This window comes from Venturia canescens, chromosome 5 (assembly GCF_019457755.1).
Source record: "Venturia canescens isolate UGA chromosome 5, ASM1945775v1, whole genome shotgun sequence".
Classification (NCBI taxonomy): Eukaryota; Metazoa; Arthropoda; class Insecta; order Hymenoptera; family Ichneumonidae; genus Venturia; species Venturia canescens.
Window position 1 is genome coordinate 21,282,482 of NC_057425.1, and position 24,826 is coordinate 21,307,307.

Consider the following 24,826-nt stretch of genomic DNA (forward strand, 5'->3'; position numbering starts at 1 on the left):
ACCCAACGATATCGTACACACATTGGAAGTGCTCCAAACTCACTCAATGATTCCGTACTACTATACAAAAATGCTTTGGATCCACCCAACTATATTTTAAAGATTGATTGTCAGTAAATTTGTTAGTTATTTTTTTATTGTTCATTTTCTCCTTATTTTTGTAGGTTTTTTCTTGAACACTTACGTTATAGTTTTTTAACCGTTTTTTTAAACTTTGATTATCATTTTCGAGATTTTTCCACCGTTATTTTTTTATATTGATTAGTTTGTATTCTTAGATTCCATTGTAAAATTCAAAGGTGATTTGAATCGAAATCACGATACATCTTTTCATATTCGTCAATTATTTGGATCAATTGACTAGCCTTGTTTTTAATTGATGATTTTTGTTCCAATGTTGATCATTTGCTTGGGTTTTGGTGATTGATTCTTCTACAGGTTTGTTGACTCGCTCCTTTTCGTTCACTCTGTTTTTTTTTTATTTTTCCTTACATAGCTGCTGCATTGTGTTTTTTTTTATATCATTTATACAATTGTTCTTGGATGTTATTTTTATGACTTATTATTTTTTGTTATTTTCGTTGTTTTTTCCATTACGTTCGATTTTTTTAGTTATTTTTTTATCATCATTTTTCTAAATTTTCATATCGTATTTGTATTTTATCGATCAATTCTTTTTTTTATTTAATTGCAATTTAAAAGGATGTTCTGAATTAAAATCAGGATACGTTTTTTTATATATGTTATTTTTTCTGATCGACTGACTTATTCCATTGTTTTTAATTGGCTCTCTATGGTTTAATGTTGATTCGTTTGTTTCGGTTATTTTTATTGATTCTTCCGCAGATTTGTTGTTTCATTTATTGTTGTTCTTTTTGTTTTTACTTTTGTCGATTTACTTCTCACATAGCTGCCATATTCTGTTTATTGTTATTTTCCCAATTGTTATTTGATATCAGTTTATTAGTTATTTTTGTTGATTTTTCTTTTATGCACCTACGTTAGATTTGTTTGATTGTTATTTTTTTATTACCATTTTTCTAGATTTTTGTATCGTATTCATTGATCAATTTTTTTTTTTTTTTATTCGATTGCAATCTTTCTTGTTGTTCGATTTTAGGATTTTTTAAATTCCGGGGTAACATGTATTTATGTTTGCAATTAATTAATTGAACGAATCTTTGTTCAAGATGTGTATTTGCGGCGCCATATAAACTCGCACATGTGATCCGCAAGCGTATCCACATGAACACCACCTCTTGACAATTCCCGCCGCATCCATCTCCATGATGACTCGATCTTGTGCGTGTGAGTTTCTGCATTGACAAATTCTAATTAGTGATTTATGTTTTCGTGAGCATATCCGTATAATTTGAGGTCTATATATCCCTTCCAACAGTCAGTATAGATTGTTGTTCCTGTTTTGACATGTTTTCTTTATTAATGCTTTATCTCTTTTGTTATCGAGACAAATTTCGATCCGATACTTTTCACGCTGACCTCGCTCGATCATTCCGAGGATCCAATAACCTTCGACAATGCGTCTACGCTGATATTTTCGCCGTCCAATTTTGCATTCATCTATTTCAACGATTGCTCCGTCACCCCCGAGCTGACCCTCTTTTTTGAAATAATTATCCAATGTAATCATACAGACTTCTCTACAGAAAGAAAAACGGTCTGCTATTGTTTCGGTGGAAATATTTTTATCTTGAATGATTTAACTTTTTCTTAATGTTTGTTTAAAGCTCATGTGATTGGCAAAACAATAAGTTATGATCATACGCGCTTCAGGAGAAATATAGCATCGCTCAAACCATGTATTTTCTGCTACTGTTGAGGCATGTCGATTAGGGCGATTCAAAATAAATTTTTTTTTTGTTTTCGATCGCAAACAAGCTTAAAAGTTTCTTGTTGGTGTAAAAAGACTCCAGTTAAAATTTGAGCCCTTAATATTAATATTTAGATAGTCCTCATCGCACTTTTCTATTTCTCATAAGAATAACATTGGAAATTTCTGTTTGGCACATTCTGATCTTTACTGCCAGCCCATCGTATGTTATATAAAAAAGGTCTCCACTTATTCTTGTAGAAAATCGCACGCTCTACAAAAAAGGTCTCTTATGATTTTTCATTAAACTTGATAGTTTCAAATTTATTACAGGTCAAAGTTCAAACTATCGCAAATTTGACCATTTTCAGTACATTATAGCGGATTTAATGGTTTTATTGGAAAAGACTGGCAAAAAATTTGTGTTAATCTTAAATTTCGTCTATTAGAGAATATTTGTTCATATTTTTTTGTAATAATATGGCCAGCGAAACTCTGAGAAAAAAAATTCAAAATAACTTTCAGTATTTGATGAAAATCATATTTCAAAAAAATAATACACACTGAGGAACACCAATATCTATTTTTACAAGAATCAACAAACTAAACTACTTCATCGACAACTCCACCGAGTAGAAAAGTAGTTATATTACCGATATAGGGTCTAAAAGTTTTTTTTTCATCGGTACATTGATGCCCCTAGGGAAAAAAAGGTTGGGACAAGTACATTGATGGTCCCTTGTTTCCTGATCATATCACGAAAAGTGTAAAAACAATTCCATTCGAAAAATTATAAAACCAAGTGTAAATAATTTCAACAGAACAATTCGAAAAAAGTTCCACATCGATGCCTCATCTAGAGTCGCGGCAGCGACTCTGAGACAAGTACATTTATAACAACAACATGACATGACGAGTTGCTGCCAGAGACTCTTTACCGGAGCGATAGCGTTTCCAATTGTTTTCGAAAATTTTCAAAATTTGTTTCTTTAATAATTAATTAACTATAGTATTCCAGAGAATATTATAAGTTAACGTATTTTTTATTTTTTTTTTCTTTCGATCGCGACCTCTTCGAACTCTGTAGCTTAACGCGTTGAAGAGATATTAATTATTTATTTTTTAATAGCATCAAAAAATGGGTCGGATTTTCGCACACATTTTTGATGTTTATTTGTTTTTTTTTAGTGACAAATCTGGTGCCATAATACATTTTATATACCTATATATTTTTTTTCTGGTGCCATAATACAAGTATATACTTATATATATTTCGTGATATGACGTATGGTGTGTTGTTAAATGAATGAGGTTATAAAGATCGCGTTTGACAGTTCTCTGTAGTACAAGTATATATATATATATATTTCCGTGATATAAAAGAAAGATCGCGAATGTAACAGTTTTCACCGACTATTCACCGACTATTTAAAAGCAGGACAATATTTAGTGAAAATGGTGAAAAAAGTAAAGATGAAAAAAAGCGAAATAGAGGTCGAAATCCAAGATTGTGTTTTCAACAATTAAAGTTTCATACGCAGAAGACTGCCAGTCAGAAGACCGAAATAAAATTTTGGTTCCTTCTGGATAGAGATTTCTTGAGTTGGTCCGTATTCTGAATTTTTAGATCAACAAAAATTTTTGGATCCGCAAAGAAAATGAAGAAAGATAGAGTGCGGGTGAGTATACTTGCAGGCTCCGGTGACAATGCTTTTAAGTAAGTAGAATAATTTTTCAATATAATAGTAATTTTCTGATTACAGAATCTTTTATCTCCAGCGCTAATGAAATGTGGAAGCGGTCTGTTGCTGTTCCTTTTCATTTTTGGTTGTGAAGACTGTCGCAATGGTCCAAGTCCACGGGTTCCTAAAGTGTCAGAATTTGTTACGGACCAGCAAAAATTTTGTTGTCTGAGATAAAGGTATCAAAATTTGATCCTCAATCAGAATTTAAACCACAAGTTAATAGTAGAGATGAAGATGAAATTGCAATGAACAGCGTTAAAGTTTCATACTAGAAGACTGCCAGTCAGAAGACCGAGATAAAATTTTGGTTCCTTTCGGATAGAGATTTCTTGAGGTTTGGATCAACGTTGATCTGCAAAGAAAATGAAGAAAGATCAAGTGCGGGTGAGTATACTTGCAGGCTCCGGTGACAATGCTTTTGAGTAAGAATAATTTTTCAATATAATAGTAATTTTCTGATTACAGAATCTTTTATCTCCAGTGCTAATGAAATGTGGAAGCGGTCTGTTGCTGTTCCTTTTCATTTTTGGTTTTGAAGATTGTCGCAATGGTCCAAGCGTACAGGTTCCTAAAGTGTCAGAACTTGTTACGGACCAGCAAATCTGAGATAAAGGTATCAAAATTTGATCCTCAATCAGAATATAAACCACAAGCCCTATAAACTCGTTCAGTTTAATAGTATAGATGAAGATGAAATTGCAATAAAAATTTTTTTTTATTACAGTGGAAGCGGTGTTTCCTGATAAAACTCTTTTGATTCAAATGGACACGGTGTGATTTTTCCATGACCTCAGTTTGGTTGGTCAACACGGTTTTACAGTCTCAAGCGTTCCATGAAAATATATGGCTCAAAGTCTTGATTGTCCAGATTTCGTGATCTCAAGTGATTGTTATGGAGGTATTCCTTGAGCCAAAGGCTTCAAATGAGTGGATACTGGGAATGAGATTCTTGGGTCAGACTCGTTGGGAATATGTTAGAACTTTTCAGTTCTGGAAGGTGCGATACTACAGAGAATGAAATTTCGATTCAGGTATATTTATATGCATTTTTTTGTAGTTTTCTATCAAATTGAATGAGAAACGAAGTCATCATTATGTGATTAATTGTATTCTATTTCAGTTAAAAAAAAAAATATTTCTGGATTTTCGCTGTGAGAATTCCGTCCAAACTGCTTGGTCATTTTTCGTGTTACTCTTACCAAGACACAACCATTGATTCAAGTGTTTCTCAAGGTAAGTCAGTATCCAAGTTTAACGCTACGAATTAGTCGATGATGGAAATTATTGCAATCATGGTTTGAAACACTTATATATATATATATATAGGTCAGACGGCAGATTCCAGGACATATTCCAGTTTTGAGGACAATTCTGGAATTTTTTTTAGTAACACGGATGGCAAACGTTGCGCTCCTTGGCTGGGCTACTCCGGGGATTTTGACCTAAAAATTCCGTCTCTCCGGCGCGAAGCGCCGGAGAGACCCACCCATTTACTTCTCAAGAATTTTCTTTTTTCTTTGTTCAAATTTAAAAAATTGAAAAAAAAAAATTCTTAAAAAGTAAATGGGTGGGTCTCCCCGGCGCGAAGCCGGAATTTTTAGGTCAAAAACCCCAGAGTAGCCCAGCCAAGGAGCGCAACGTTTGCCATCCATACCTTTTATAGTAGCATGATTCTGGAATTTTTTCTAGTAACACGGATGGCAAACGTTGCGCTCCTTGGCTGGGCTACTCCGGGGATTTTGACCTAAAAATTCCGTCTCTCCGGCGCTTCGCGCCGGAGAGACCCACCCATTTACTTCTCAAGAATTTTCTTTTTTCTTTGTTCAATTTTAAAAAATTAAAGAAAAAAAATTCTTGAAAAGTAAATGGGTGGGTCTCCCCGGCGCGAAGCGCCGGGGAGACGAAATTTTTAGGTCAAAAACCCCAGAGTAGCCCAGCCAAGGAGCGCAACGTTTGCCATCCGTGTTACTAGAAAAAATTCCAGAATCATGCTACTATAAAAGGTATGGATGGCAAACGTTGCGCTCCTTGGCTGGGCTACTCTGGGGTTTTTGACCTAAAAATTCCGTCTCCCCGGCGCGAAGCGCCGGGGAGACCCACCCATTTACTTTTTAAGAATTTTTTTTTTTCAATTTTTTAAATTTGAACAAAGAAAAAAGAAAATTCTTGAGAAGTAAATGGGTGGGTCTCTCCGGCGCTTCGCGCCGGAGAGACGGAATTTTTAGGTCAAAATCCCCGGAGTAGCCCAGCCAAGGAGCGCAACGTTTGCCATCCGTGTTACTAAAAAAAATTCCAGAATTGTCCTCAAAACTGGAATATGTCCTGGAATCTGCCGTCTGACCTATATATATATTTACGTTTTTTGCAGTTTTCCTCGTTGTTGCTGATAAGAAGTTACGGACTTGTGGCTTGGTTCATCGTGTTTTTCAGAAACGAGTTTGCTTAATGTATTTTGGTAAAAAATATGGTCCATTTTGAAATTTGCTCTGACTCGTTAATTCAGGAGTCAATGGGGTTGGAGAAGAAATTTATGAGGGCTTTGATGGAATTCTTGATAATTTAGAAAATGGCGCTGAATTTGTAACCGCATAACAGACTATTCGAAAGTGTTGATGATTTTTAATCGAACAAAGTAAAATTTAAGTTGGAAATAAAATATGCGCGCGCATGTTTGTTTGGCTGTATAGTACTTAAAACAACTTTAATGTATAATAAAATGATTTTTCAAAAAAACTAATTCTGCGTAAGTTGGATTTTCAATATCGCGTTATCTGGAATTTTTATTAGCCGTAATTTGATATATTTTTCTCTTTCAATGAGGCAGGGAATTTTTTAAAAAATTTCCAAGGTAGGGAAACTAAAAATCTATTTTATTAATTAAAAATTTTTCCGAATACACTGATAGGTAATAATTATAATGCAGGAAATTCTATATTCACTTGTGGACAGACTTATGTCGGTCTTTCTCGTGTTACTACCTTAGACGGACTACATTTAATCAATTTCGATCCCCATTCTGTAAAAGCAGATGAGTTAGCTATAAGGGAATACAATCGTCTCAGACAGAAGTTTCGTACAGATCTTGCCCTCATAAAGTTTGCCAAACAATGGGCTCCCAAAATTCCAGATTTTGTTTGGGCTATATCCAAAAATGTTATGGAGTGTCAATCAGCGCCAAGTGAATGGAAAAATATGAGCTCCTGGTCTATTAACGGATTAACCAATACGGATGGTGTTTCGTGTTATGCTAATTCTATTATACAATGTATTTTCAATTGCAAACCTCTTAGGGAAGAATTTTTCAGGACTTCGGAGGAGAAAGAAAATCCTATACCTCTTTTACTTCGGTCTTATGTGGAAAGAAATAAATCAGTGAGTTCATGCGTTGTAAGAGAATATGTAGGAGAATCGTTTATTCAAAAAAAAACGGCACGACGTTTCTGAATTGTTCATGGGAATCTGCAAAAAATCTGATTTACTTCGAAATGCTGTAGAACATAAATTGATTATTAAAGTTCGATGTAAAGCTTGTCAATATACGACCACAGATGAACAAGCAAATAATATACTAGTTTTGAGCTTTCCGCGTGTTAAAAAACCTTTTACTTTACAGGAATTAATCGAACATAGTTTGTCTCAGTGGAATCCGATTGAAGGACATCAGTGCAATGCTTGTGGCGGAATGGGAACACTCTTAACAAAAACTTCGCTATCAACTGTTCAAGGCGTTTTGATTCTTCAACTTTTAATATTATCTATAGATCAAAAAACTATGAAACTTTCAAAGATTGATTTTAGTATTAAAGGTATTCCATCCGCTGTAGTTACTGTATGCGGCGAAAAATATAAAGTCAATAGTGCTATTTTCCATCATGATCGAACAGTATTTGAAGGGCATTATACGAACATGTTAAGATCTGGTACGTCATGGGTTTTTGCTGATGATGCTAAGGTCGAAAAAAGAAGTTGGCCGAGAAACGCCAAGAATAGTTATGTGTATTTCTTGGAACGAACAAAAAAATGAATTAACGATAATAGTTGTGTCGTAACATGTCCTGTGAATTTTTTCCAAGTTCACAGTGCACAAAAAGTAGTCAAATCAAACCGTGAAAACAGCATGAGTGCTGTAAAAAAATTGGAGACAAGTACATTTATGTTTTATGTAACCTCGACTGAGTAAAACCCGACGTGTTACCCGCGTAGTCCAAAAAATAAATGCACGATGATTTATAAGAAGTTGTTCGATCTATTCTCTGGAAACTTGCTTCAATAATGAGCAATTCATTACTAAAGGTTATAAAAATCATTACTAAAGATTATAAAAAAAACCTATTTCAAACGTAATGAATAAAAAAAATGAATCTGTTAAATCTTGGTAATGTATGAAAAACATTTGGTTCAAAGGAACAAAAGGTTGTCAAATAAATGCAAAAAGGACGAGTACATCGGATGACGAATAAACAAAATTTTTAACGTAATGGTATGTAAAAAAAATTACGAAACCAACTGTGTTTGAATAAAACGGTAGGCTGTCATACTCCAGAAATGTAAGAGTTCAGAAATGACAGATTCCCGAAAGACACAACCTCGAAATGACATACTCCCGAAAAGACTTGATCCCGAAATGACATATTCCCGAAAAGACTTGATCCCGAAAAGACATATACCCGAAAAGGCATAGCCCCGAAACGTCATATTCTCGAAAAAACAAAACTAGAGATGTTGTACGACAGGAAGCTCTCTTCACGAGCTGTCAGACTTTGTGCATTCGCAGAATGCTAACAAGTGGGGCTGTGAGTAGCTGCATTCTATAAAAAAAGATTGACACATGAACTTCGAAGTGCTCCAACAAGAGTCACAAGAACGACATGGTTATCTAATGAATTTTTTTGAAATTAGATCGTTTTATTTTACGTAATAATTATTTCTCATCAAGACTCATTCACGATACTTTGAATTCAGTCACATGTTTTTCGATTGAAATCGCCAGTTAATATCGCGTTCAATAACTATTCCAAATAAGTATGTTTTAGTTTTGAGTTTTATATAAATATATTGTAACGTAACGCTCTTGCCGACCCGGCCTGAACGCCGCCACGCGTCGGTTCGAGCTACCTTAATTTTAAAAGGAGCAGGTATGAACGAGACGAGAGACGAGAATTGTGTTGATAAGATAACAAAAAGAATTTATTAAACAATACTTGTGTGTTTTTACAAAATGATACGCGTTTTTATTTTTAATCTTTGTTTGTCCGCGTTGTTTGACCAAATCAGGCGAGAGAAGACTCGAAAGACCCGGAAAAACGGAGCGTTTTTCTGTATGAAATTTCGATTGAATTTTCAAATTTGTTTTCGTTTTTGTTTATACAATAAAGAACGCTTTATGGTCTATCATACCCCCTGCTTATTCTGTTTCCTTTCCTTTCCGCTTGCATGAGATTTTTCAGACAAAACAAAAACAAACAAAAAAACAAACAAAATAATGAAATTCGCAACACTAATAATTGACAACCGATATCCTGTAATCCTATACCGCTTGAACCTGGATTTTTATGCTTCCTAGTAATTCAAGAGTGTTGTACGCTTTAGTTTTTACAATTTCTCAATTTGTGATCGCTTGGACGCTATACAAACTCTAGTCTCACCGCTGCCTCTTGAATTAACGCTTTTATTCGCTTGTTATTGTTTTTATTGATTATAATTTGATCGGATGATTTATTTTGACTTTGAAGTCTTACAACAGTTCAAACGAACTGTAGATTATTGAATTATTCAATTTTTAATGCTAATTTCTTCGTTCGACCCAACCAAATCGGATCAATTATAAAACAATTTTGAATTTAAGAATAATTAATCATAAAATCATTTATTTATCGCCTCTATTCTCAATAAAACCCAAAGAAATGCGAGGTGGAAAGTTTGTGCTTGACCACGGTCCTCAAACGTCGCCGAATGGCGCCAATGCTCAAAACACAAGACAGGTTAGGATGTGAACCCCAGACCACGGGCTCGATACGTCGCCGAGTCTCGCCAATGTCCTGAGCATTCACTAGGTTAGGTAATTTTGCCCACGGACCACGGGATCGATACGTCACCGAGTCTCACCAATGTCCCGTGCAGCGAAAATTCGGAAATTATAGGTTAAGTGGAATGGACCCTGGACTACGGGATCGATACGTCGCCGAGTCTCACCAATACCCCAGGCATCCAAAGGAATAGTAGGAAAAAGGATTTTTAGGTTTTACCAGAATAGAGTGTATTTTGCTATTTGATGTTAGGAGAGCTCTTCTAGGAGATCCGAGTTGGTTCTAGAGGTAGGGTGCCTCTCGAATGAGCCGTGCGCCCACTCTTATACCCCGTTCCCCACTCTAAATTCTCTCAAACGCCGAATTTCTTTATTTCGGACGCGTTCTGCGCATTCCTTTGTAACGGGCTTCACAATTGGCCCGCTGCCTTAATTCGTGCCTTGTTTTTGGCTGATCGCTATTTTGCCCGATGCGCCGAATTCCGCTTTGATTAATTTTCAGCTCAGCATGATTTTAAAATAATGAAATTACAATGTCAATTGTTGTTGTTTAATTATTTGAGTGATTTGGCTTCATTGTTTCATTTAATATCATTGAATTTAATTTTATTTGAAAAAGTCACGTTCGGGTTCCTATAGCCCATGAACGCTTAGCCCCGCGCATGCGCTGTGATCAAGCATCTCGCTCTATTTGAAATAACACAAATTTTCTACAAGCTTTAATCTTTTCTCTATTTTTCTTTGATAGCGGCTGTTTTTACCGACATTTTGAGCCTAATTACGCTCATATTGATAAATAAAAAGTTTGAAAACAATTAGAATAAAGAAATTATGATTTAGTTTGATTTCTTGTCAAGTGGCGCTGTTCGGAGCGTTGCCCGCCGGCTCGCTCGGGCCTTTGTGCCAGTCGCCAACATGGCCGCCGGTTGGGACGCACGCCCGTCATCGCGCCGCGATGTTTTTCGCACGCGTAGTATTAGATAGTTCGAGCGGGCTCGGGCCGCTACGCTAGTGTTACGTCTCAAATACCCCCCAGAACAAAAAGATCTTTGAAATGATGCTTTTTGTTCTCAAAAACTCATTTAAGGAGTCAAAACAAAAAGAAAAAATACAGAAATTCAAATTCTCGAAAACCGGAAATGGGATTGGGACCGTAGACAATTTAAAAATGCAATTTTGACTCGGGGATAAAGGGAGGACAAGGCGATGATGTCTTGAAGATGATAATTTACAGGTTTCTCGATGTTCTTGATGTTTGTCAGCTTGTCTCCCATCAGCGGAGTTGATTGACCTCGTTCATTTGTTCTTCTTCCAAGTCTAGGAGTCGCAGATGTTCTAGTTGTCTCAGCTCTGCCGCAATAGGATTGAAAGGCTCCTGTAGTTGCTCTCCACTCGCCAATCTTTGTATTTCTTCAGGCGTCACACACTTTACGTCGTCCCGAAGGCTGAATTGATATTCGCCAGGTAGAGCATATTGGTGCCTGACCAAGCTTTCTCCCAGATTGACCCGTTGAGGTGTTATGAAAAGGTGAACTTCGTGGCCCTTCTTCGTAGGATGATCGCTGATGATAGTGATTCTAGCTTTTTGATCAACCAGCTTCCGTTGATAATGGAGGCTGCAGGTCATCTCCCATCTGTTTCCATAAAATGGCCTGATTCCCGAAATGAATGCTTTCGTGCAGAAAGAAGGCACGTTGACATATTGATGAGGTAGATTCTGAAGCTCATGAACCGGATGCATGAGAGTGACCCCTCTATCGATAAGCAGTAAGGTAGCTTCTCCATCTTCCACGTCGACCAATTTCCCTCTGTAGGCCGTTTCTTGACTGACGACCGCGTATATTCGGTCGATGGAAGCATAAACCCTTGGATAGTGGTTTCTTTCTGCGATGTCGGTGAATAACTGCTCCTCGAATGCACACAGCTCCTCAAATTTTGTCAGAGTTGTGTAGGAAAAATTTGTTGGGTTAAGGAACTCCAGTATGATGATCTCGAAGCTTCCTTCCCAGGTCGCTGGCCATGGAGAAGGCGTTGGAACTCCTGGAATGACTGGGTCGATTCGCATCTTGGTAGTTGTAGAGATTTAGATTATCAAAGTCGCTTTGAATAACGAGGTAGAGCTCCCGATGTCGTCCAATCGCTTGGGTAGTTCCCGGTGTTGTTTAAAGCTTGACAGAGGCTCGAATGACGCTCCGGAGCCTGCTGCTCCGACCTTTATACTCTTTCTCCATCCCCACTCCTTTCACTTTCCCCACTTCTCTATTTCTGTCCATTTTACCCCACTTTGCCTTTTTCAGTCCCTTCTCGCACCTCATTCGTCCATTTTACCCCACTTTACCTTTCTCAGTTCCTTCTCGCACTTCATTCGCCCATTTTACCCCACTTTTATTATTTTTGTCTTTCCATTAGTTCATATTTTCCCCCTCTTTCACTCGTAGCCTTATTATTCGTCCCTTTTATCTCCTATTACTCCCACTCCCTCTTTATTCGTCTATTTCACTCCCTTTATTGTTTTTATCCCCCCTTTCTTTTTATTTTCAGGTTTTCATCATTGTTTTTTTTTTTTTTATTTCAGCGCCGTGTTTTTTTTTCTTTATTCTTTTTACAAGTTATATTTTATTTCAGGGTCTCAACGCTCCCTTTTTCTCGCCCCTTTCACCATTCATTCTTCTTTTATTTTCAGGTTTATTCTCTCATTTACAAGTTATGTTCTTTTATTTTCAGGTTATTTTATTCTACAGTTCTTTTTCTTTGATTTTCAGGTTCTTTCCCTTTCATTAATTTACTTATTCTTCCTACCCCGCTCTCAAATTTCCTATCCCTTATTCTACTCCATTTCCATACTCCTCGTACTCCCTTAATTCTTCTTGTCCCTTATTTCGTTTTACATTGATTCATTTTACCCCATTTCCCATTCCTTTTTTCCTTTTGCTTGCCCATTAATCTTTTTTACCCCTTTCTCCTTCCCCTTTCTTATTTTTAGGTTTTTCGGAGCAAATCTACAGGTAAGTAGCCATTTTTCTTATTCTATTGCTATTTTTATCATTTTTGTAATCGTTTTTGTTTTCTCTTTCAGGTTCGTGGGTTCCAGGGCATCGGATCATCAGGTAAGTATTTTTTCTATGGTTTCTATGTCTAAAACAACGCTCTTTATTGCGATTTCAATGATTTTTCGACGTTTTAACAGTGGTTGAATTTTGGTAAATATTATAGAATAAAAACACAGGATAAGAGTCGTTAAATAGTTAATAATAGCAACAACAATAATAGTGGAAGAAAGAGAAAAAAAAATTTTTTTTATTTTTATAAGCCTGCGTCTTCATCACCATCCTTTGGTGATTTTCCCCTTCCCCCCTCCTTTTTTTTTATATAATATAAATCGAAAATTTAAATATTTAGAGAAACGATAAAACGAATAAACTTTGTTTTATGGTGAATTAATATCTATATACAATTTGATGTGCTCTTCATCTTCCCTTCTTGTTTTTTTTTTCATTATTATTATTATTATTATACAATCAGTCTTCTAGCCTCTATCTCCGCGGTTATTTGCAATCTCATTTTTGAGACGTCTTCTTGCGTGAACTCCATTTTTCTTCCCAGCGCTACATTCTTAGCGAAAATACACAGGAAAATGCCACAATCATAGCCGTTTGTTTGTTGGGGAATGTCCTTCCTTGCTTCCATTTTCCATTCGCCTGTTTTGAAATTGGTATTTTTTTTTCGGCTGCCTCTCTTTCCAAATATTTCATTAATTCCCCAAGACATTTCTGATTGCTTTTTTGGAAACTATCGTAATAGTAGATGGCTTTTTCCTTTATTGCCATGGTTGCAAGACACCAATGGTTTCCCAGATGCACAGGGACCAGGACAACATCAAAATCAAAAATATTTATCCTTCTCGTCCATCTTTCAATTGCGTCATATCCGCTGAGCAATAATCGAGTATAAAAAAATGTATTTATCACATAGACTTTGCCCTTGAACTCATCAGCGATTATTTCGAGATATGCATTGATTACTTCATCGTTTAACCAATTTGTTCCCTCTAATGTTTTAAGGTCTTTTTTGTGGAGTCTAGCTATTTGTTTTATTTTGATTTTGGACTGGTCTTTAGACTCTTTTTCTTTTTCGTCGTTCATTTCAACCATATCCGTTTCTTGAAATTTTCTTTTTCCACCTTGAACATGTATTCTCGTTTCTTCAGGAGAGACGTTCTCATTATCGTTCCACCAAAATTCATGAGGCTTCCATGACTTCCATTCGTTTCCCATGTCGTTCTCGATCTCCTTGGTATATTGTTTTCTCATCTCTTTCTCTTCTTTTCTTATTATTTTGAACTCGTTCTCGAGGTCAGGTATCGGTGAAAGGCATTTTGGGACAGCAACTTCCTTTTGAATATTAGCGAGTTTGTGTTCATTAATAAATCGAAGCAAAACTTCGTGATTTGATTTCCGAGATTCATCAAACTCGATTGGAAATATCCTCCACGCTGTCTGTGTTCCTTTTTCTCTTGATGTATTCGTTGTTTGCGTCATTTGATTTTGACTTTTTACTTTTTTGGCAGGATTTAAATTTACTTTAGGACTAATTTTTATTCCCTTCGTCTCGTTCTTGAGGATTTTGAATCTTTGTTGACACTCCTCCCATGTTCCCTCTTCCCCAGTCTGGTGCGAAAAATTCATTTTTTTCACCTCTTCTGTTTGTGTCGCCTGCTCCATTTTTCACCTGTTTTATCATATCTTGTAGTCATTCAATGTTTTGTTGGATAGATTTTCATGCTCGTTGCTTCTGTCATGTTTAAAACATTCATTTTACCTGCTTTTTTTTTGCTAATTTGTCCCAACTCCTTCTGGACTTGTTACGCCGGGGCCGTCCGTTTAGGATGCTTGTTCGACGTTGAGTGAGGTCAAGAATATGGCGATTGTTCGTTCAAAATTGGCCGTTACTACGCGAATTCGGCTACTTTCAGCGCCACTCGCCGCGTACGGATTACCCGGGAACTAAAATTTAGAGTCCTGGCTACGGGTACCGTCTGAAGTTTGCCGCTACAACAGCGTGACGTTACCGAGATTCATAAAATTGCGTTTTTGACTGTTTTAACGGTTTTTCGAGTCGTAACTCGTTTAATTAAGCCATAATAATTACTAATAAACCACTTTGAATGATTATCTTTTAAAATATCGACATTTTTATTATCGGAAATAGGTTTTTCGTGTTCTAGTGTATCCCTAGAGTGAGATGGAGCGTGACACTGCTTGTTTTGTACATAGTAACTTTTAAATAATCACCATTTTTATTGTCGGGAATTGTAATTTTGAATTAAAAATTGTTATTATTAATAAAAATAGTAATAAACATGTGATTTTCTCTTTTCTTTTTGGCTTTATTTATTTTTTTGTGTTTTTCTATTGTTTTTATGTGTTTTAGATCGTCCCGTAGGAGAAATATGGATTCAACAGGTGAGTATAACTGTGACGTCACCCTGAGCATAAAATTGAAAGTTTTTTATTAATTTGAAAACTTTTTCCAGTGGATACGTTTGGAAGTAATAAATAAAGGTAAGTTATATAGCTTAGAACAATAAATTCTGGTAACTTTATTTGTAATACGTGTTTTTGATCAATTTTTGTATTTTTTTAGGTTTGCGGCGTGATACATGCCTCTCTCCATCTCAGTCTCAGGATTCTCCAGGATAAACGTGGCTGTGGCTATTTGTTTTTTAATTCTATATGGCCCCTCGTAAATCGAGAAGCATTTGGCCATTTTTTTATTTACAGGGTCGCTAACGTTGCACGCTTTGGCTAAAACTAAATCTCCTACATTAAATTGAATTAATTTGTGTTTTGAGTCGAATTTTCTTGCCCTTTCTCTACCTTTTCTCTCTATCCTATTCCTGGCAAGCATTAATTTGGCTTCGATCCCGTCTTCCTCATGTAATTCCTCATCCCTCTCTATTTTAATCCAATTCCTCCATATTCTTTGAGGCTTAACATTTTTCTGTATTTCAATGGGCGTCATTTCGGTTGTCTCGTGGTGTGTTTCATTCATACGATCCTCGATAACTTTGACCCATTTCAGCCAGTCGGTGTGTTTCTCGATCAGAAATGTTCGAAAAAATCTACCGATCTCTCTATTGACTCTCTCTACTATGTTTCCTTGCGGATGCCTAATAGAAGAGAAAACTGGCTGAATTCCTTCGCTAGCTAATTTCTCTAGCCATAATCGCGAAGTAAATTGCGTGCCATGGTCAAATTGAAGCTTTTTCGGTTTTCCAAATTCGGGAATGTAATGGTTAAAGATTTTGTTAATTGTTGCTGGCGCTGTTGCCGCTTTTAAGGGATATAAAACAACAAATTTGGAAAAACATCAATTGTAACGAGGATGTGTTTCATTCCTCCTTTTGTCACGGGTAAAGGACCAAAAAATTCAATTAAAACAATATCTCCCGGTCCCTCTGGAACGATATTTTGCTGTGCCGCATATGAATGCTGATTTGGGACTTTATTTCTTTGGCAAGAATCGCAAAAAGCAAGAATCTGTCTGATAGAATGATACAGTCTCGGGTAAGTAAAATCTTCTGTAATTATTTTCCATATTTTTTTAGCTCCTACATGATCATACATTTGATGTGTTTCAGATACCAGAGGATGGAGGATCTCTCTTGGCAGAACTATTTTCCAGGATTCGGGATTTATTGCTTTTAATAAAATATTATTTTTGATTTGATATTTATTGTTGTTTTCATTTTCTACGCCTTCCCTGATTTCCCTAATTCTGTCTTCCCTTTCCTGCCAAACCCCTATTTGTTTAATCATTTGTTCCAATTCCTTCGATGGTTTGATCGCCAACATTGTGCTGATCACTATCTCCTTGCCCTTTCGCCCCCCAGTATCTGGTGGATTTAATCTGCTTAACACGTCGGCCACAACGTTCCTTTCTCCTGGACAAAATTCGAATTCGATATCATAATCTTGAATCGCTAGAATCCATCGAGTTAGTCTCTCGTTTAACAACTGACAATTTTTCAAAAATGTGATGGCTCGATGGTCTGTAATAACATCAATTTTTGCCCCAAGTAAATACGTTCTAAATTTCTTTAAGGACCACACAATTGCTAACAATTCTTTTTCGGTGGTAGTGTAAGCTAGCTCGGCCCCTTTCAGTGTTCTACTGGCAAACATTATCACTCCCAAATCGCCATTTTCATCTTTTTGAGCCAGGGTGCCCCCCAAAGCATAGCTACTTGCATCGGTCTGTAAAATGAATCCCTTTTCTGGGTCTGGGTGTTATAAAAGAACGTCATCCACGAATAAATCTTTAATTCTTTGAAAAGCAATTTTCTCATCCTCTAACCAGCGCCATTTTGTTTCCTTTTTCAATAGTTTTAAAAGCGGGATTGTTTCCTCTGCGTGTTTTCTAGTGAATTTAGTATAATAATTGATTAACCCCAAAAATCCTCTTAACTGTTTTAAATTTCTAGGTGCAGGCAAATCATGAATTGCCTGAATCTTCTCTGGCTGTGGCTTTATACCCTTAGTTGTCAAGATGTGACCTAAAAACTCTAATTCTTCCCGAAAAAATTAAGCCTTTTTTAATTTAATTGTCATTCCGTGTTGTTGCAGTCGTTCTAGTAGTTCGTCTAGATGTCTCATGTGTTCGTCAAAATTAGAGGAAATGCACAGTAGATCATCAACAAAATTTATCACATGATCTCCCAACCCATGGAGAATGATGTCTAATGCTCTCAGTAATGCGGCGGTACTTGTTTTCAGCCCGAATGGCGTTACCGTAAATTCATAAACTTTTCCCCTATATCGAAACGCAGTGTATTTCATTGAATCTGGATGAAGAGGGATCTGTCAAAAACTGTTTGTTAAATCTAACGTTGTCATAACCTTCGCCGAATGACATTTTTGAAATATTTCCTCCATATTTGGTATTGATTCGTGATCGTTTGCCATTACCTGATTTAACTTTCTAGCGTCTAAACAAAGTCTAACTGTTCCATCTTTTTTTATTACCGGGATTATCGGATTAATCCACGGACTGTTCGATCTCTGTATTATTCCAAAATCTAGTAACTTTTCTATTTCTTTATCTACTTTTTCCCTATACATTAGAGGAACCTCGTAAGCGTGTGCAACTATTGGCTTATCCGTTGTGATATCTAATCGATGCACATAAACTGAAATTCTACCTGTTGTTTTACGAAAAACTTCCCTTTTATTCCAAATTACTTCTTTATGTGCTTCTTTTTGTTCTAATGAGAGTTTAGTTTGTTCCACGATCTCGTTAATCTCCTCAAGAGTTATTTCCTCGTCACTTCTATTATCATAAATCAAATTTTGGATTGGCTCACAAATTTTCTCACTGTTACTCTTTTCAAATTTCAAATTTTGCTCCGGCTTCAAACTCTCTTCTTCTTTTATTTCTTTAACTTTCTCTTCAAAAACAATTTCTCGTAGAAAATTCTGTTTTTCTGTAGTCCCAATCGTGGGTACTACATCAATAATTTCATTATACTTCACCTGGAGAGACATTGCTCCCAGGTCAATTAAACTTTTAAGCGGTTGCAAAGAATCTACACCAAGCAACACATCCCTAATCAAACCGGGCACTATCAAAAATTTTATGTAGGTTTTAATTTTTCCAATTTCAGTCATCGCCATTATTCGATTTCTAACCTTCGTTAACTTCCCTTTTATCGCTCCTTTCACCGTCACTCCCGTGACAGGCAAAAGTGGACAATCTTTCAAAATCTCCCTATTCTCCAAATAAAATTCCTCCGAGATCGTGGTGATTCTCGAACCTGAATCTACTAACGCTGTAACCTGAATACCTTCTATTTTAGCATAAATTTCTGGACACTCTATAATTGTCAAAGCTTCTTCATTTACTCCCTCTTCCATTAAAAATTCCCTAGTATCCGTGAAAATCGTGTTTATTGCCACTTTTATTTCCTGACTATCGTTTTTCGGTTTGTTTACATCTCTTCTTTTGCGGAGGTCCTCCGATAAACCATCCTGAGATTCTTTATTCTTTTTCTTAATCTTCTTCTTTTTCTCCGTTGTACCTCGTTCGTTTCCTTTATTATTAATTTGGTCATTGTTATTAAGCACGGGTACAACGTTTATTCGTTTCCCGCCCGAGATGTCGACGGCTGAGGCTCTTGATGGACCTCCATCGCTTGGACTTCCGGCTGTTGTCGTTCGTTGGTTTGACGGTGGTCGTTAGGATTATTCGGCGGCCGGTATCCTCCATTGTTCTGTTGCAGTCTCCAATTCGGATTCTGATTTTGTCGATTATATCCGTTCTGTTGATTATTATTTCCGTTATTTCGATTCTGCTGAGGATATCCGTTGTTTGGCCGCTGGTTGTAATTTTGTTGATAATTGTTGTTGGGCCTTTGATTGTAATTTTGCTGGTAATTGCGGTTTTGTTGATTGTTCCAGCCGTTATTGTTGTTATAACCTCCATTGGGTCGGTTATTTTGATTCCAGTTTGGGTTTCCACGGTTGAAATTGTTCTGATATCCACCCTGGTTATTCCAATTGTTGTTTTGAGGCATACGGAATGGCCTTTGCTCATTTTTGTTCTGATTTTGACTTGTTTGAGAAGCTTCCTTCTCCTTTTTCGAATTTATTGGTCCATGCCGATCTATCTTTCCCAAGAATTCGATCGATTGTTCCAGTGTTTTGAATCCTCGACTGATTATAGTTGCCTGAATCTCATCCGTATAATGTTGCGAGAGTGATGCGATTATGTCCTCGTCGCTTGGAGGAGGGATGAGATCCTTCGCGGCTCCGAAAATGTTGATTGTGTATTCCACTTTCGATGTTTTGTTATCCTTATCAGAGTAGTGTCCGAATTCGAGGTCTTTCCTCACTTTTCTCTGGACATCTGTGCTCCAGAAACGCTCAACGAATTTCTTCTCTACTTCCTCGAAATCCTCTACACGGTCCTCAATAAGAACCCACCATTCTTTTGCGGCTTTCTCGAGACAGTGTCCCAGCAAATACTTCATTTCAGTGATTGTGGGATTTGTCACCTCACAATACCGCCGGAACTCCTTAATGAACTTCATCGGTCTTTTTCTTTCCGATCCATCGTATGTAGGAGGTTTAATTTTTATTTTGTTTGGATACATGTCCATTGGCAGCATCGTCCGAATCCTATCCGTTCTCTCTTCGGGCTCATATTTTTCCTCTTTGTTCTCGGATTCGTCATCTGAAACTACTTTACTGGGCTTCTGGACGATCCGAGTGCTCTCAGTGTTTGGACTATGAATTTTATCCTTAGATTCGAGATTCTCCACCCTTTTCTTGATTGCTCTGACGTCAAGTTGTATTTGAGCCACACTAACCTCAATAACGGCACTTTTCGACTCATTTTCTTGAACTATTTTTGTTAAAGCTAACATACGATGCGCGGACTACCGCTTTTCTTGATTTACAGCTTATTACGATGTTCAACAACAAAAACTTCGATTTGATCCATTATTATTTAATTTCCTTCATTTTTTAACATTGTTAGTTGTTTTAATATGATTCGTAAAATTACAATCGCTAAAAGTCACGTACGCGTCCTATAGCCCATCGACGCTCTCCCCGCGCATGCGTCGTAGTCGCTTTTTACATTTTTCATTGTGATTAGATTTTATGTTATTAATTTGACTCGTAATCATTTTTCTTACATTCGTGTTATTTTTCTGGTGATTTTGATCGTAATTACTCACTTCGGCGACTTGAAATAATAAAAATCAAAAAGAATTCATTTCAGTAAAATATAGCGCGGCGAAGTTCAGAGCGGTGCCGGTTGCCCCGCTCGGGCTCATGCCTACCGGCCTAAGATGGCCGCCACCTGTCAATAACGACGAGCGTGGTCGCCGCGATGTTTTGTCCGCAATCTAAAGATCGCGGAGTTTCGTTAGTTTCGACGGGCTCGGGCCGTCGCGCGAGTGTTTCGTCACAAATGCCCCCCAGTTCAAAAAAATCTAAGAATTAGAGATTTTTGTTCTCCAATCTTAGTTTAATAAGATAACAATTTAAAATGCTTAAAAATTTGAATATTCGGAAATCGGAAATGGAGTTTTTGAAAGGAAAAGATGACGCGTTGACCCTGGGAATGGATGGATTTGATGATCTTGGTATTCTCGATGTTCTCGATGTTCTCGATGTTCTTAATGTTCTCGATGTTTTTCAATGATTTGGCGGATCGTCAAAGGTACGTTCTCGTCGATAGGCATACCAATTACCAGCTGCTTTTTCTTCTTCTATCAGGTCCTGCATATCCTCGGGAGAAGTCATCCCGATGTCTTCGTTTAAACAACACTCGTATGTCCCTTCTCTCGCAAACTCTTCAAGAACGAGTCGATCTCCCAAGTTGTCGTTGTTCGGCAGTGTGAACAATCGAACCTCATGTGCTTCCTTGGTAGGATGTTCAGCAACAATCTTTATCTTGTTACGTCCTAGGGTCTACCCCCTCGTCGACGACTAACTACGACTATCGAAATCAACTCCGAAGCCCATACTATAGATATATAAATTTTATTGTGTACACATACTGAGACGATCCACACCCATCGATCACACCGCAACCTATTGTACCGACGCGCTAGAGCGCGGTACAACAATTAATCAATAGAGGCGACAGCGCCTGGACGCGTTATCGACCCATCAGCACAGGGATCCTCGCATAGATTCGAGCGTAAAACAATTTCTTTAAATTTCAATAAAACAAAAGCAAACCCAATACAAATAAGCATCCAAGTTATTGCGAAACTATACCCATTTCAAATGATGGAACTTCCTTAAAGAAAATGAAATTAAAATTAAGAAAAATTCTAAAATGAAATTGTCACAGATCCTTTCAAATTTAAATGTACTTCGCGCGCTTCAGGCAACAAGCGCACATTCGCCAATCAAGAGGTCCGAGCCAATCAACCAATAGCAAAGAACATACGACACAAAATTTAACCAATCGGGAAATTTAAGAAGGTTTGAGGTGAACTTGATTGGTGAATGGGCGTAATTGTCGCAATGCGACAAAATTATTATGATAGTTGGTCGTTGTTTCGCGTGAGTATAAAGAGCCCATGGAAACTGGTCTCAGGAGCCAGTCTAGCCCTCATCACGCTAGACCCGCTGCTACTCGCCGATCACGAGACCGAGCAACTCTGATCCGCACACGCAATTACGCCGACTCTGGCCTGGAAAACCAGAGTCCGCATACGTAAATTATAAAGAAAACACTCAGGAAGCATTCTCATACCACCAACTCACGCTAACACGGCAGGCACTATTCGGGGATGTTTGGGATCAGGACTGTTAGTGTGAGTCTCCGATCTAGTCAGGAGGGCGGGTGTGGCGCGGATACGTGTCACAACCAGATTTCTGGCTAGATTACTCATCCTTGTCTATCAAGAGGGCTGCGATCGAGCGGGTACGTTCGATCAAAAGATTCTTGGTGGACTCCTTACCACTCATCCCAGGAGGGCCCGGGTAGTGCGGATACGTGCTACTCTATGAATCCTGGGTGGGTTCAAATCCATTCGTCAAAAATCTTGGCTTCCTGAGTTTAGAGTTTATCAATTACGAGACTTTATCAATTATGAATTAAAATTGCGAATATTTATCATTTATCAATTAAAATTGCGAAACCTTATAAATTAAAATTGCGAAACTTTATCAATTAAAATTGCGAATCTTTATCAATTATAAAAAGGTCATACAATTGCGAAACTCAATCAATTATGAATTTTCTTCAAAATTTCGAATCTTTATGAATCGTCATAAAAAGTGCGAAAGATTATCAATTCCGAATTTTCTCAATCTAGCGAAACTCTATCATATTTGCGAATCTTTATAATTTTGCGGAATTTTATTATATTTGTGAACTCTCTTATTTTTTTTGCGAAACCTATTATAGTTGCGAACTTTCATAATTTTACGAAACTTTATTCATTTGCGAGCGTTTGAGTCATTATAAACTTATCATTTATAGAATATTTGCGAGCGTTTGAGTCATTATAAACTTATCATTTATAGAATCTTTGCGAGCGTTTGAGTCATTATAAACTTATCATTTATAGAATCTATGCGAGCGTTTGAGTTATAATTCGAAAATTGCTGGAATTGAACGTGCGGAGTATCAAATTTGTTTTTATACACCAACACAAAACAAACACGGACTCTGAATAAAAATTTCTTTTGTTATCCTTCAACATCTTCTCGCATCACTCTTGTTTTGCTTTCATACCTGCTTCGCAATCTACACTAAGCTCGAATCTACGCGTAACGTGGTGTTCTGTCACCAAAAGGACCGTTACAATACATATACATATACATACATACATATACTTGTACGCACAGAGATGTGCACGCTCTTCGAGTTCGAACCGGCGAAGACACTTGAGAGTGGCCGCTATTGAATTCGTAAACGAGAAAGAAGGAAAGAGATATGCCTACTCGCTATTTAGCCCCGTGGTAACAGGAGCACCACGTGGCTCACCGCCGCGCTCGCATCCGTTGAGAATATCCGATACACAACGGCTCGCGAGATGAAGTCATCACAATTTCTTTCTCACGCGAGCGGAGAAGTGTTTTGCTGATCACCCTTATCAGCAAAAGTCTCCAGACGATATCCGATAGCCTCATCCGGTGCTGGCGCGATCTCACGAGCGCGGTACGACCCCCTGAAAAAATTAACTCTCGTATACTTACGACAATCAGTTTCGGTAATAGCCCATTTACGAAATATCCGCTCCACGAATTCCTACCTGCAATATCCGGTCCTCCGTGCCGCGGTCGTGGATACCGTCGAGGGCCACGCCCCGCAAACCTGTAACCTCGAGATCCGTACATAGAAAATTGTAACCAGCTAGACCTACACTCGATCGTCAAACATTTTCACTCGCTTCATCTCTTTGGAACTCGGAAGGTCATCACCCCGCAACAATCAGCTGTCAAATCAACGACCAATTAACCAAGGTTAGTTGATCGTTGATATTCCAGTAAACGAACATGGTACGCGCCGTAATTATAAAAAAGAGTAAAAATAAGGGTAATCGATGGATAACTAATTCCTATTATATATCCAACGATTTCAACGGGAATACAGGCGTATTTCTCCATAACGCAAGATAAAAAAAATTAAGCGAGCGAAAGACTACAATCTATAGAAAAAGTAAAGTATACCTACGCTCGAGAAGTCACTCCCGAAGACGGCCGCTTATCTGAAGGAATCGTATTACACCCTCGAGTCGCGCGAAGCACGTATGTGCGCGCGTATGTGTCAACCATGGCCAAAACTGCTTAGTTGCAATCACGTCATTTTTCTCTCTCTCGGGGTGCCTTCTCGGGGTGTTTATTTAAGAGCGCAAGATTGTAACGCGCTCAGTTCTCGATCTCTCACCAGTCCACTGTGTCTCTCAATCCGAGGAGGACCTTTGTAAAACGTCGCAAGGCTAAAATCGTCACTTTTTCTGTAAACCATTTGTTAACCCTTTGCGGAGATACTTCCGTGCTCGTTATTATTCACAATAAACTACAAGTGTGCACATCATACTCCGCATCACTCATAATCATTTTCGGCTCCTTCGCGTTTATCGGTAAATACTCTTTATTTATTTCCGCCGTCGATTTCCAACATTTTTCTTCCGGGTTTTACCGCAAATTTCCAAAAACCGGCTACCCGTTAAATTCTTTGGTTCGTGAATTCATCAGCAGTTCTCCTCTGGTTCTTGACAATTTTTTTGGGGTTTATCATCTGCTCTCAACCACCTGCGCTGTTACGATAAGCGCGGGTAATCCTGATTTCTGCCTTCCGAGCCTTACTATTCGGCACGTCGGCACAGGAAACCCTCTCATCCTTCGCAACCACTGCGCCTACCAAATCGGCGCGTATTGCGACCCCTTATTCTTCGCCCTCCGCGCCTTGTAAAATCGGCACGGAGCGTAGAATTCCTTCCACCACCTACAGTGAGCAGATCCTGATCCCCGCGAAAATTGTTAAGATGTTCGAGTACCATGCCTAAGCGCCGGGCCGGCAGGGCGTTCCAAGTTCGCAAGGCGAAAGCCCTCCTGTACCAGGCCCAGAGTCAGAGAACCGGCAACGAAAATACACCGAACAGCCGTATTGTGATAACCAGTCGCGGTTCACCCTCCGCTTCAATTAGCGTTGTGTCCGTCACCACCGGTCTTCCAACCCCGGCAACCGTCACCG

At 37.8% G+C, this 24,826-nt stretch overlaps 2 protein-coding genes across 2 annotated transcripts in view; one reads left to right on the top strand and one right to left on the bottom strand.

Annotated features, from left to right (window-relative positions):
• The window catches only part of LOC122411264 (organic cation transporter protein-like), a 522,699-nt gene that overhangs the window by 90,822 nt on the left and 407,051 nt on the right, over positions 1-24,826 (top strand). The window lies entirely within an intron of this gene.
• Positions 18,735-20,024, bottom strand: LOC122411379 (putative mediator of RNA polymerase II transcription subunit 26). The gene has a single exon (XM_043420126.1). The coding sequence runs from the start codon at positions 20,022-20,024 to the stop codon at positions 18,735-18,737; it is 1,290 nt and encodes a 429-aa protein (XP_043276061.1).

Excerpts from the sequence above, each read along its gene's own strand:
- LOC122411379 (XM_043420126.1), bottom strand. The coding sequence starts at position 20,024 with ATGTTAGCTTTAACAAAAATAGTTCAAGAAAATGAGTCGAAAAGTGCC.